Source organism: Phalacrocorax aristotelis, chromosome 4 (assembly GCF_949628215.1).
Source record: "Phalacrocorax aristotelis chromosome 4, bGulAri2.1, whole genome shotgun sequence".
NCBI classification, from domain to species: Eukaryota; Metazoa; Chordata; class Aves; order Suliformes; family Phalacrocoracidae; genus Phalacrocorax; species Phalacrocorax aristotelis.
This window is the reverse complement of record NC_134279.1, coordinates 17,726,968-17,740,942: the sequence shown is the minus strand read 5'-3', so window position 1 is coordinate 17,740,942 and position 13,975 is coordinate 17,726,968. Positions and strand designations below refer to the sequence as shown.

The following is a 13,975-nucleotide window of genomic DNA, read 5'->3' as shown; positions in this document are numbered from 1 at the left end:
CGCCGGCGGCGGACACGCCGCGGTACCTCGGGAAGGGCAGCCCGCTTCCTCCCGGAGGGGCTCCCTGCTTGGCTGCCTGTGGCGGGACCGGCGGGGAGGAGGCTCTCCCCTCCGCCGCCTGCGAGGCACGGCTCGGGCAGAGCGACTGAGCCAAAGCGCGCCAGGCGCGCGACTAATGCCCGGCCGCGCACGCAGCGGTTACCACAGCAGAAATAACGGTCCCCGCCGCCGGCCGGCCGTGCGCACGCTGCGCGAGCCTGGGCCCCTGTGCCCCCCAGCAACCGCCAAGCCCTCCTCCGCGCGAGAAGGGCCGTTGCCAGTGGGTATGGGGGGGGGGGGGGGGGGGGGGAAAGGTGTTTGCAACGGAAGAGGCCGCCCTTCCGGAGAAGGCGCGGCCACTCCGTTACTGGTCACCAGCCCAGCTATCCACCGCCCGCGGTGGGCGGGGCAACCGCGATAGACAGGGGGAGAAGCCAATAGGGCGCGGGCACCGCGTGTTGGGGCGGGACAGTCGGAAGCGCTGCCGGGCGGAAGTGCGGCGGGGGCGTGAGCGCCAAGCGGCGCTGAGCGGGGCTCAGCTGAGCCGGGCCGAGCTGAGCCGAACCTAACGGGCGGCTGATGTGAACTGGAGAAGGGTACGCGGGCGGCCCCGCCTGTGATGCGCGCCCCGCGGGAGCAGCCGGGCCCGGCGCCGTCCCGCTGAGGCGCCGCGGAGCCCCGGGTGGGTGCGAGAGGCGTGGGCGCCGCTGTGGCCGGCGGGGGGGCGGCGGCGGCGCCGCGGCCATGCCGTGCACCTGCGGGAACTGGCGGCGATGGATCCGGCCGCTCGTGGTGCTGCTGTACATCGTGGGGCTGCTGGTGGTGGTGCCGCTCTGCGTCTGGGAGCTGCAGAAGCTGGAGGTGGGGGGCGGCGGCGGCGGCGGGGACACTGGGGCGGGGGGGGGCGGAGGCTGCCGGCCCGGGTGGAGACCCGGCGGGGAAAAGAGAGGCTGGAGAAGTTCCGCCGTGCTGCTGCCCGCCGTTACCGCGCTGTTAAAGCACAGGCGAAGCAAGAGGGAGCAAGGCAGGGTTTCCTTCTCCTTCCGGTTCACTAGTAGTTGGTATTTAAACAGTAGGTAGGATGCCGAAGGGCCTGGAGCCGGCCCCTGGAGGAGCAGGGCTGGAGCTCTGCCGCCGCCCTGCCAGGGCTTCTCGTTTGACATGGGCATTCGCAGCCCAACATATGTCAAGTAGTTCTGCCTGAGCAGGGAGGGCAGAGGTAGTCGGTAGAGAAACTTCTCCTCCGTACCGCTGGTACCGTGGTGTGCCATTAGCAGCGTATGAATTACGCACGCATGTGACAGCATTGCTTTTCTAACAAACAGTACGATTTTGACCTTAAAATAGATATTGTCCAATTTAACACAGGCCTGTTCCACTGGAGCCAAACTTTTCCATGGTATATTTTAAGTACTTAATGATAGTAAAATCTGTCTCGAGTGTATTTTAAATTCCAATTTTGAAACCCTGTTCCGATGCCCCTGTGTCTTCAGCGTAATGGATGTTTATATCAAAGTGGTACCTGAAATTTCAGTCATTAAATCTGATACTTGTAGAGAAACTACTCAGAAGTAATTTTTGAACTGGAAAGCAACAGAAGACATGGGATGTTGATGTAAAGTAGGGGATCAGAAGATAAATTCTCAACAAGAAAAAAGTTTGAGAAGACCCTGCTATGTTTCTCAGGTTTTGGCACTTAGGATTATTAATATAGTTATTTTTCAGAGAGCTTTGGTTTAAATTCATAGCTCTGTGTTTTAGCAGACATTACATATGCCTATCTGTTTCAGATTATTAAATGAAACTAGTTGAAACTGATTACTAGTTGGAACTTGATTTTAAAGCTAGAAGTACTTTAAATCCACAAGCTTTTGGAAACTTTATAATGAAGCGCGGAACTGAGACAAGTTCCAGATCTAAAGCAAAGAATCCGTTGTGTCTTTGAATAGTGGGCACTGCTATGTTTTTGTAGAATGTTTTGTGTTCATTGGTGATGTTTTTGTTTGGTTTTGCAAGATTTCTCATCTTTCTGAGTTTAAGTTTTACTCTAAGCCACATCAACAGATTGCAAGGGAGACTTTGGGATTTTGTGTATTTGAAAAAGAGAGTTAGAAAAACTAAACATAGTATTGCAACATGTGCTTAATATCTGTCTTAAAATGTTATTCACAGTAAAGTAAGATAATTTATTTTTCTTGGTATACTAGTAAAACTGTAAAGTATTAATACTGATCTTACATTCTTCTTTTTCTTTGCAAGGTTGGAATTCACACCAAGGCATGGTTTATCGCTGGGATATTTCTACTAATGACTATACCAATATCCCTCTGGGGAATACTACAACACTTAGTCCATTATACTCAACCTGAATTACAGAAACCAATAATAAGGTAACATTTCACACTTTACCTGTGCTAAATGTTGAACTTAATCCAGACTGAAAATATTCCTAGCAATATTAAATGTTCTTTTGTCATTGTAACAGGATTCTATGGATGGTGCCGATTTACAGTTTAGACAGTGTAAGTATTCTTTTACTGTTAACAGCTCAATAACATTCTTTTTGCTGTGGGAATGAGGGAAAACAGTGTCATGGTTAGCAGAAACTATGCTGCATGGAGAGTTGTAGTCCTAGAAACTTCTGGGCATTCCTGTTTATGTAATACATCAGAAGCATAGTTCCAGCGATATTACATTCTTTGTGTGGAGCTTGTGGGAATCACTTTTGCTAACCCTTCTTAACCCTGTCCTTGAGTATCCTTTATGACAGATGTGGAAAGGGGTACGACAAGAGCCTGTGTTAGGTCCTTCCATCTTCAGTAACAGCTGAACTGGAAACCAGACTGATCCAAGTACTGTCTCAAAATTCAGTGCCTTACCTTTCTTTCTCAAGTTAGGCTTAGTACTAAAATTCTTTTCCAGGTTATGCTTGGTGCTAAAATTCTTCCTTTTTGCTTCAGGGGGCAAAGAGTAAGATCCCATGAAAAATCCACTTTTATGCGTAGACTCTATTGGCCATACCAGATATGATTCATGTAAATATATCACCTGAGGAGATTATTTCAGCCGGAGCTAAGCAACATACTAAATCTGTGTACTGTACAGGATGTGTATTTTCAAGTTGTCAGCATCTCTTGACATTGCAAATACTTGTGTTTCCCCCCTAAAAGATAGCTTTCCAAGAACTTTTGCTTTGATTTTTCTCCCATCTCTTGAGTGTTTATGAAGTGTCACCTTTATGTATCTTCTCCTTTTTCTTTTTTTTTTTTTTTTTTTTTTGGTAGGACTGGGATTTAAAGTATCTGAGAGTGAAGGAGAATGGGGAAGAAAACAACGGGCAATATTAACTACCTCAGGTTGATATTTCAAGTACAGGATTTTCCTTTGGAAGAAAATTACTTGCTAATTAAATGAGCTCTAGCCAGGCATTCAGGGACCTTTCTGACATGATTAAATCTTTCCCCAGACTCCTGGATCTTATGGCCTTTGCTGCATGTATGGTATCCTCCTAGAGTGCTTAATCTGAGCTGAACGTCAAGATTCAAATACTGTATTCTCAGTTTACTAGGTGCAGTATTACGTCTTCCACAACAGTGTTGCATCATCTGCCATCTCTAGTATCTCTTAACTGTGATGTGGATGTGAAGCATCTTCCTGTAGTTCTAACAGGAAGGTCAGAGAAGGCACAACGTTTGCTCTACTACAACCTGGGGAAGAAAAGTAAACTCAGAAGACCCTGCCTCTATTTAACTCCCTCCCTACCCCTCAAAAAAAACTCCAAACCAAATAAAACCACAGTAGGACAGGTTGCACTGAACAGTGCAACAGCAGTGTGATACTCAAAATTAAAAATTGAAAGCTCTGACAGCTGATCCATAATCACAGTTCTGGGGGGGGGGCGGGAATCACTTTTCTTTCTGAAATTCTGGTTTAGAGGAATGACTGCCACTTTAAGGCCAATCTGCTTTCTTCTGTATTTTGCAAACATGCCAGAACAAACATTTACACATTAGATACCAAAAGAAACCAGCTTTATACTGACAGACTAAAAACTTAGTTCTTAAGCCCATATTGACAATGAATGTGCAAATTTCAGGAAACAGCTCTATCTTGCCTTCTCCTACCAGGAGTAGGTTATGTGTAGGGAACCACGTCCTTAGTTACTTTTAAATGAAAGGCTGAGTTGTGTGGTCAAAGATACGGAGTCTCTCTTGAGCAGTGCTTTGAGCACACTTCCATTTGGAGCAGCAGAGATGCAATCTGAAGTTCTACTTGTATTTTTACAGAATGTTATTTTCTAGCTGTAGCATCACACTCTCCTTAGCCGAATGCTTCAAGCACTGTTTAATTAGTGCCTGCTGCCTAATAAAGTATTGCTTGCTGAACTAGCCAGCCAATGTTGTCATTGGAATCGCTTTAGTCTTTCTTGCATGTAACCTTTTGTGTACCTCTCTTCTTACAGTGGATAGCTTTGAAATACCCCAACATTGCAATATATGTGGATACATGTCGAGAATGCTATGAAGCTTATGTCATCTATAATTTTATGGTTTTTCTTTCAAATTATCTAACCAACCGGTATCCAAACCTCGTATTAATAATAGAAGCGAAAGATCAGCAGAGACATCTGCCACCTCTATGTTGTTGTCCATCGTGGGCTATGGGAGAGTGAGTATATGATGACGTCTTAAAATTTTAAGCTGTGTAATCAGATAGAGACGTTTGGCTTTCATATTTAGTAGTATAAATGTTGTTGCTTGGCAGAGTCAGTTTGTGGTTTGCACATTTTGTTTATCAACTGTGAATCCCTGCTGAAAGCAGCTGCGAACACATTTCCACCTTGCTGTAAAACATCCTATAAATCGCTTAGTGACTAACATGCATTGACTCAGGTGGTGCTGAAGGAAACTTATTTTTGAAAAATGTTGGAAAAAGATGTCCTTGAGTTTGTTTCCTGTGCTATCATATAATATTAGCCAAAAACCTCATGTAAAGACGCTGGTAGACCAGATAGCCTGTTGCTTTTACTTCCACAGGTGAAGGATGAAAGGCTGTATGCCACTGAACTGTTTTTTTTCTGCATGCTTAATCTGATAAGCATCTCTTAAGAGAGATTTTGATAAAGCTGTTTAAAATGTTAAAGACAAACTATGAATGTAAGTCATTCTTAAACATCTTCAAACACAGTTAAAACTGCATTCTCTTTGTTTAGCCCAGCCAGAAGCTTTTCATGGCTAAAAGAAGTGAATCATTGAGTATCTCCTCTTATGCATCTATAAAAGTCGAGGTCTTCTGTGTATTGTATCTACTGTAGCATCTGAAGTCTTGGAAGCAGAAGTTGAAAATTACCAAGAAATAAAAATTTAATTTAGTGAAACTACTGAGAACAGGAGACTTCCACAAGTGAATTGTCTTTAAATTCTTGCACAATTAACTTTGTTTCTCTTGCAGAGTTTTATTATTTAGATGCAAACTGGGTGTTTTGCAGTACACTGTTGTCAGACCGTTTACCACCATTATTGCTTTGTAAGTACACTCTTAAGTAACACTGATCTTCAGGACATAATTTTGAGTTACACTGGAAAGAATTTTCATGCCCTTTGTATTGAATCAAGGCAGTTTGAAACCACGCTCGTCGTGTTACATGCTAAACAGGTCCCGGCAATTTGAATCAACCTATGATTTCTTTGATTTCTCTATAGGAAATGACTATTTGCAGAATTGAAATAATAACTATTTAATGCCTGCTGCTGAAAGCAATGGGAGAGAATGTGAAGTACTGTTTATGTGGGAAAGACATTTTTATGATCTTTTTAGAGACTTTTTTTCCTCTTTGTCCCTTTTCTCATTGGCTTCAACAATTGGGTATTTTTAAAGTCAGGTTTCATGTAACTTTTTAAATTTTATTAAACTTTGCCTGTGACAAGCCTGACTGTGTGCCTTCATACATATCATATAACCTGTTATTGTAAAGGAATAGCAAACAGTTATACGTTGATGCTGAAAGCTTCAATTCATGACCTTTGTATCAGTGGTCATTACTGTTAATTCTCTGGGACTATGGAAAAAGTTGTTACTCACCAAGAATATCCATATAAATATTAGCTCTTTGTGTTCTAACAGTTAAAGGCAAAACAGCTAAAAGAAAAAAAAGATTGCTTAATTGTTCAATGAATTCAACAATGGGGTATGTTAATCCTGCATTCAAACATTATTTCTTCTTTGGAAATATGAATTTCCTGTTCCATGTGCTGTTGGAAACAGATGCTTGTGCAGACTCCCCAGTGCCCATATTTGAGTACCAAAAGAGATTTTGGATTCTAACAGTTGATTGATGTAAGGAGATTTAGCACTTCAAGAAGCAATCTTTTACTACATAGTGATTAACTCTAAAAATTCTTTCAGAATTTGTGAACTAGTGGGAGTGTATGATGAAGGAAACTTCAGCTTCAACAATGCTTGGACTTACTTGGTTATACTTAACAACATGTCACAGCTAGTGAGTATCAAGAGTACATCTTTCTGCTCTTCTAGGTCATTGTATTAGTATTATGTGAATCTTCTATGTAGCTATTGACAGTAATTGTGTTAATGTCTGGTAATTCTTACAGGTAGAATATTTCCCACTGTAAGTCAAAGTTACTATCTGTTAAATTCTATATACGCAAAATACTAGGAAAACAGATAATCGAAAACTTTTATTACTTTTGTTACGAAGTTCCATAAAGCAATGAAGTGTCTCACTTCTCTACCCCAAACTATTTAATGGTTGAAGTGGTACAGCCCAGGCATGGTAGAGCTGCAGGCTTTCCCCTCTGCAGAAGAGATGACTTGACTCACCCCTGTACACATACAAAGACTCAGCAGTGGCTGTGTTAAAAATACTCTGTTTCAAAGCTGGTGGTAACAACACTGACAGGAAAAAATGGAGAAGGTGCCTGCAGTGCTGAGATTGTGGCCTGCCTAACACATTGTCTTGTTGGTTCAGCAGCCTGATGATGTTAGGGTAAGATGTCAGCCCCTAGACGTCAAAGTTTCATTTTGGAGGTCAGGCATTGCATTTAGTGGCTTCCTGGAAATGCAGAGGATTTGTTTTCTGCTTCAGCAAGAGCACAGTACACTTGAGCTACTGGAAGAGAAGAGAGCAGCAGCTCTGGCTCCTTGCTGCTCAGCTGCCTAGCCTCCAAGCTTCTGATTTACCTTGGCAACAGCAGCAGGAGTCTGAACAGCATGACATTCCATCTGGAGAGGGTGTCCTCTTCCTAATGCCACCCCTGTGTTTGATGACTGACGGTTATGGAAGGAGCTGTAACTCTTTTCTGCTGTGAAAACAGTCCCAGTGGCAGCACATACTTCTGCGTGTCCTGGTTGATGTGATTCCTTACAGAAGCTTAGTAGTAAGAGGCTAGGAGAATGTGCATGAAGAGGGGAGATCAATTCCTTAGGTTTGGCTATAAATTGGTTACTTGCAGTTGTCATTAATAGGAAACTTGTTCAGATTTGCAGTGAAGAGTGCACTCATTGCCTCACCTTTCTTAATGGGGCAATATTTGAGGTCTTTTTAACAGAAGCCTGAAAGAACACATGTTTTTTCCCTAGAGATGTGCTTAGCACTGAAAAGGTTTTATGGGACCTTGTTATGCTTTGCTTTAGTGTGTAGATAGATGACCTCAGCCTCTGTCTGCCAATACCGTGCTTTTCAGAGATACAATTTCGGGGGGGGAGCCTGCTTTAAAACAGTAAGGCAAAGATTCCCTAAATCCACAGCCCCTTTTCTGAAATAGATACGTTTTTAGGTTTGTATTGTACTGTGATATATTTTTTAACTGAAGAGATGCTGTAAAATTACTCCCTCACAAAATAAACAAGGATTTGAAAGCTTTCCTTAATTTTCTTCTCCTTGCTAGTTTGCCATGTATTGTCTGGTGCTGTTTTATAAAGTACTACGTGAAGAACTGAACCCTATCCAACCTGTTGGCAAGTTCCTTTGCGTCAAGATGGTAGTTTTTGTTTCTTTCTGGTAAGTGAATTATTTACGCGTTGCTTCTTGCTCTCAGGGTGGATCATCGAAGAGCTAAAAAGGCTGGATTTGTTACTGAGGTTAGAGGCCTCAAAAGAACTACCCACAATTGTAGTGAAGCAGCATGAGGGAAAAGGGCGCTAGTACGTTGGACAGAGCAGTCCTGTTCACTTGAGATTAATATTTAGACTTGTTATTTTGTAAGGTGATTCTCAAGAACACAATTCATTTTAGAATCTTCACTTGCAGTTATTTCAAAACAAAACCATTTTTTTACTTCTTAAAGTAAAAATAGAAATAACTTTTTCAAAATAAGTTACTGTAAGTTAACTATAAATTATTATTTAAGCATTGCTCACACTTAGCTGCTTATAATGAGTGAGTACGTATGGCTGTCTGAACATCACTCTGTGGGCTGCAGTAACACCCTGAAAGAGAAGCAACTTGTTCTAATAACTAACTGGAACAACAGATTCTTCTTTGGTTGTGTTCCCTCTTGGTCTTTAGGACCATGGATGAATGCCATTTCTTTTTAAGTCTGTTTTCCTCCTCTTAAAACCTAAATATGTAAACAGTGAGTTTTTTGTAAGATTCTTGTGTACATACATATGTCCATGTACAGAGGCCTTGTTTACCAGATTTGCTTGCAGGTTTTTTGGCACTACTGCTACAACAGTAACAACAACAAATATCTTTATAGGCAAGCTGTGCTTATTGCATTGTTGGTGAAAGTTGGTGTTATTTCTGAGAAGCACACCTGGGAATGGCAAAGTGTGGAGGCTGTGGCTACAGGCCTACAGGTAGGAGCAGAAAATTACTTCTTAGGAGAAATGGCTATATGTAAGATGACACGGCTGATCTCAAGCAAATATTGTCATACTCACTTTAAGTACTAGATTAAGTACTAGATTAGTACCAACTCTGTTATAAGTTGGGCTAAGTTTCAGCCAGTCACCCCAGGTGAGTTTTATGCTTAACACTTCTATATCCATGTGTTGGGCAGAAGGAATGTGCCCAGTTAAATACTTCTGTTGGATAGCCTCACATTTCTTCTTGCTAGGATTCATTGTAGAGCTGCTGCTTGTTGAATACCTGCTTCCAGCCAGTCAGGCCACCAGGCAAGGATGGATCCCAATATGGCTGTAGTACGCATGCCTCTCTGAAGCCTGCCAAGAATATCTTGCCTCTGGTGGAAAAGTAGCTGATGCCAGTTTCCCAAGGCAATTGCAGTCTTTCAGTTGTAGAAGAAACCTGGGAACTACTTTTTGTCCAACTATGAATGATTATGTCAGTATCTCTCTCATTGCAGGATTTTATCATTTGTGTTGAGATGTTCCTGGCTGCTATTGCACATCACTACAGTTTTTCCTATAAACCTTATGTTCAAGAAGCTGAAGAAGGGTCGTGCTTTGACTCTTTTCTTGCAATGTGGGATATTTCTGATATAAGGGCAGATATATCAGAACAAGTTCGAAATGTTGGTAAGTAACAGACAGATTTGTATGATCTGTTAACAGCATATGCATTTCCAGCTTCTTTTTACACTATTATCTATCTCTGTAGTACCTTGAAAACATTCCATACCAAATTAGTGGCAGCTGCATCCCTAGAGGATTTCATGGTTTATCTGGCACCTTGCTCTTTTCCAATACTTGACTGATTTAGAGTCTAGTTTTCCATTTTTCTTTTAAAAATATGGATCTCAGGGTAAACTTCAAGTGTGTTAGGTAGAAGAGAGGGATGTCCTTTTTGGTTTTGGGTGGTCTCTTTTTTTAACAGAAAGATGTCCTCTTATTTATTTAAGCTAATAATGCCTGTGTAAAACTGTTATAAAACAAAGACTCATCTTCTAACATTTTATTTTTAAAACATGCAAACATACCCGTTCTAGAGTTGATATGTTCAAAGACCTTGGTATAGCACTGGAATTAAGAAGTATTTTCATTTGGCATAATTCTAGGAAGGACAGTTTTGGGCCAGCCAAGGAAAATGTTTTTTGCTGAGGATCATGAACAAAACGAGCACACAAGTTTACTGTCTTCATCTACTCAAGACCCAATTTCAGATGCTTCTTCAATGCCATCTTCACCCACGGGTCATTATCAGGGGTTTGGACACACTGTGACACCTCTCACAACACCAACAACAGCCCCTGAAGTTGATGGTATTTATAACACTTCTGCTATTCGAGATACTGAGGAGTCACCCGAACTAGAGCACAATTTATCAGAGAAAGCTTTCGGTAAAAGTTAGGCTCACCTTTTCTCTGAATGTGTCAAGGCGTCTGTCATATACTTGCCACACATGGTCTGTTAATATGTACTGTTACTGATTGAAAGCTTGGAAAAGCTACTGCGCAAGACAGGAAGAGGAGATGGCTGTTACTGACATCTGAATTCTGAATCTGTAATGGATGTGAGTATCTGTGAGTACCCCATGAATATAAAACACGCACACTGTAAAGGTTTCTGCATAACTTTAAGAATCAGCTCCTTAGACTGCTAAATGCTTCTACATAATGACAAAATTACACTGACTTTTATTAATGGAAAAGAAACGTTTGAAAAAAAAACACTCTGCTGTTTTAAAGATGAAGTGTAAGTACTAATAGCAGGAGAACTTAATTTCAAGAATGTAATTTAAGGAGGGCAGTAGGAAAAAGTGATTTTATTAGCTTTGGTTGTCCTCTTAATGATGCTCAACGGAGTGTGGACGAAATGGTAACTTCTGTACAGAAGCCATCTTCTTCCTTTTCCCGCATAGCTAAATAAACCCCTTCCATGAAGATAATTATTACAGAGCATCAGTAAAGAATCTATACAAAGAAGGCATTCCCTACAGGCCTCATTATAAAATTCCATGCCCAGAACATGTTGTTGATGTATCTGTTGTCCTTGTAGCTCATAATTTGTAAGTCTTTTACATTCAGAATAGACAGCCAGGATGATAGGTTTTAGATGAATACCTTACACTTGACTGCTTTCTTCCTATCCTTCGAAAATGAGAATAATCATCACTACCTTAAAATACATGGAGGCAGGGAATCAAGGATGTCAAAAAGGAAGTAGAAAACAAAACTGATTATTTTGGTCTGCAATAAATTCTTTAACACTTAAGTTTTTTTAAGCTGTTAAAGCAGGATCTCTTGACAATGTGTCTGTAGTAATTTGTATTCATAAATTTGTGTGTGTGATTATTGTATTATGCTTCTAGTATAGCCTAGATTGAAATGTAATAGTTGATTCCCCCCTGAAAGGACCTTTGCTAAGGTAAAACTAAGTAGCTAGTCTAATACTGAAGTTACTAGCATCAGATTTCAGATCAAGAAGTAGTACACTTATATCAAAATGTTATTTTGCAAAAACTGACAAAATGAGATTAGTATTGGTTTTATCCCATTACCAGTTTTTACTACTATTGCATGTTTGCAATCTGACAAAAAAAACCCAACAAACTAGAGCGCTGACCTTTTAAGTGACATCTGAAGTTTCTCTCTTGGCATTATTCACATTTACAGGATAAATGTTTAACTTCTGGCTGTCACAGGAAAGTCATCTTAAGTGCTTTTTTTGCAGTACTGGTGTGATGTAAATATTGCGCCTTACTCACTAGGCTGCATATTTTATAGTTGACTACTTGCTGTATCTGAAGTTAGTGGGAAAGTGCAAATCATAATTTTCAATTTGCCAAGTCATTGCCTTTGTTGTAAATAAGCAATTAAAGATTTTATTTAAACTGTTTGCCTTCTTTCAATTTGTTTTACTGCTACAGTAATTTAAGAATGTGAATGACACATGAAAACAACTGCCCCCTTCATGGAAGAAGGTGATCTTAAGCATAACTGTATAACTAATACAAGAGTTTGCTTTCAGTATTTTAAGGCTTGTACTGAAACGGGAATTCTTGTTTGAGCTTATGAAGAATCAGAATCAACTTTTTTATGCTTTTTATCTTCTATGCTTTTTATCCATGTAATAGCCATGTTCTAAAAGGAAACAACTTATAAAAGCTCAGAACACCCAGGGACTTCAGTGCCCACTGTAGCCACTATTAGAAATAACCTGATTTCCTGCATGTATACAAGTAAAAAGGGGCATTGGTAGAAATGATATCCAAAGGATCAGAGCTGCTGGAAGATAAGTAGCTACAGTGCTCTCGCTTTACAAAAACCCCACATGGAAGAATTTATTTTAATACTTGAAGTTATGTCTGTTTGCTGTAAAATTTAGGTAAGGTACAGAGAAGTGACTCTGCTAGAACAGCTAGTTATGTGTCTTGGTTGTGTCTTTCACAGCATTTTTGGAAAGCTGCTAAGTTATTTAATTATTACTCAGTTATTCTATGTGCATAGTATTTCTGTAATTTTTTTTTCTGGGAGAAGTTATTTTTTCATTGCAGTAGCTTACAGGATCATAACTTTCCATTAAAGATTGCTACTGAATTTCCAAAATAGAAATCTTCCTATGACACATACCATCTTTTTGAAAACTACTATAACAGTATTCCACAGCATGACCTGTCAAGTTTATATGAAAACTTCATCTTTATATAAACTATATTTGTTCCTCCGTTGTTTTATGCCTAGTCTTCTCCCAGCTTCTAATCAGAAGTCGTAAAGATTGCTCTTGCCTTACTTAACACACTGCTTGAAAACTCAGTAATGGTCATTTTCAGCCCTTTAGTTAATCTCATTAAGGGTTGAATATGTCGTCAATTTTTCTTTAAATCATTTTGCTGTCTTATTAATTGCTGAGAAGATTAGTAAATATCAGTAGATTAAATTTAGACTTCAATCATTATCAGTGATGTTACAAACAGTCCATTTATGCATAGGTAATTAATAAATATGCCTAACCACTATTATTTAATGTTTTTGCTTTTATTAGAACTCTTCCAGGATGAGAAGCCTTAACGCTTCTCTATAAAACTGCACTTTGCTGAAAGTATCCTGCACCTACTAGGCTGAGTTGTGTCAGACTTAGTCTGTTAGAGCTGTGTAACTTAGGTTTTATGGATCACAGTTTTGTTGGGATTTTTGGGGGACTTTGTTTTTTATTTAAGAAAAAGCTGTTTTCCATGTAGTATGAAAAGCCTCTGTCCTGCTCTAATTCACTTATTTTATTATGCATTGTACACCTTGGATAAAGGATGGTATCCAGTTACTTGATTTTCAGAAAACTTGACTTAATTGCCTCTGTTTTGAAAAAAATAAATGGGAGACCTTCCCTCTACCCTTCTAGCAAGAGCTTTATTACATCAGTCTATCTGGTGCAGGTTCAGCTGCAGGCTGGGACAACTACAGCTCCAACAGTCCCTGAAGTTAAACTGAGAGCACTTATCTGAAACATTTGACCTAATGAAGAATACATGTGGATCTTGCAGGCAGTGAGAGTCTAGAAGAAAGTATCTATGGGTGGTTCTTTGTAGAGGCTTCTGTTAAGGAAAGATCACAGAAATGTCTCTTCTGCATTGAATAGACAGTAAGAAACTTAGCTACAGAAATATCTTGCTAACAGTCTTCCTCATATCTCAGCAGAGGTAGAATCAATGCTTTTGTTAGTCTTCCATTTGGATATAAATTTAATAGAAGGAACTTGTTACCTGCATTATACCAAAATGTAACGCTGTAGAGAGATGCAGGAGTATGGTAAATGACTGATGTAATATTTTATACAACTTTCATAGGGACAGGAGTTCAGGCCCATGAAACTACCAAGAATGATTCTCTGAGGGATGCTAAAAAGTTTACAGTTTGAGTTATTCGACAGTGCTCCTTGACAACTTTTTATAATTGTCTTTGTGCAACACTAGCTTGTGACACTGCAGTGGCATTGCTGTCTCTACTACAAGGCTAACGTTCTCCATGTGCTTAAGTAGGATGCTTTGGCAACTGAGAGGTGGAACTATGGCTTGAGA

The 13,975-nt window shown here is 40.4% G+C and overlaps 1 protein-coding gene across 1 annotated transcript; it reads left to right on the top strand.

Annotated features, from left to right (window-relative positions):
- Positions 1 to 537: 537 nt before the first annotated feature.
- On the top strand, positions 538 to 11,799 carry TMEM184C (transmembrane protein 184C). The gene is made up of 10 exons (XM_075090434.1): positions 538 to 900; positions 2,299 to 2,429; positions 2,525 to 2,561; positions 4,502 to 4,707; positions 5,491 to 5,565; positions 6,445 to 6,538; positions 7,947 to 8,059; positions 8,760 to 8,859; positions 9,369 to 9,540; positions 10,020 to 11,799. The coding sequence occupies exons 1-10, from the start codon at positions 784 to 786 to the stop codon at positions 10,310 to 10,312; spliced, it is 1,338 nt and encodes a 445-aa protein (XP_074946535.1). The 5' UTR covers positions 538 to 783; the 3' UTR covers positions 10,313 to 11,799.
- Positions 11,800 to 13,975: the final 2,176 nt, after the last annotated feature.

What these genes read in the sequence shown, in the direction of transcription:
- TMEM184C (XM_075090434.1), top strand. Translation starts at nt 784, where the DNA reads ATGCCGTGCACCTGCGGGAACTGGCGGCGATGGATCCGGCCGCTCGTG. An exon ending in CGATTTACAGTTTAGACAGT is followed by an intron (nt 2,562 to 4,501) that starts GTAAGTATTCTT and finishes CTCTTCTTACAG; the next exon opens with TGGATAGCTTTGAAATACCC. An exon ending in CTGTGGCTACAGGCCTACAG is followed by an intron (nt 8,860 to 9,368) that starts GTAGGAGCAGAA and finishes CTCTCATTGCAG; the next exon opens with GATTTTATCATTTGTGTTGA.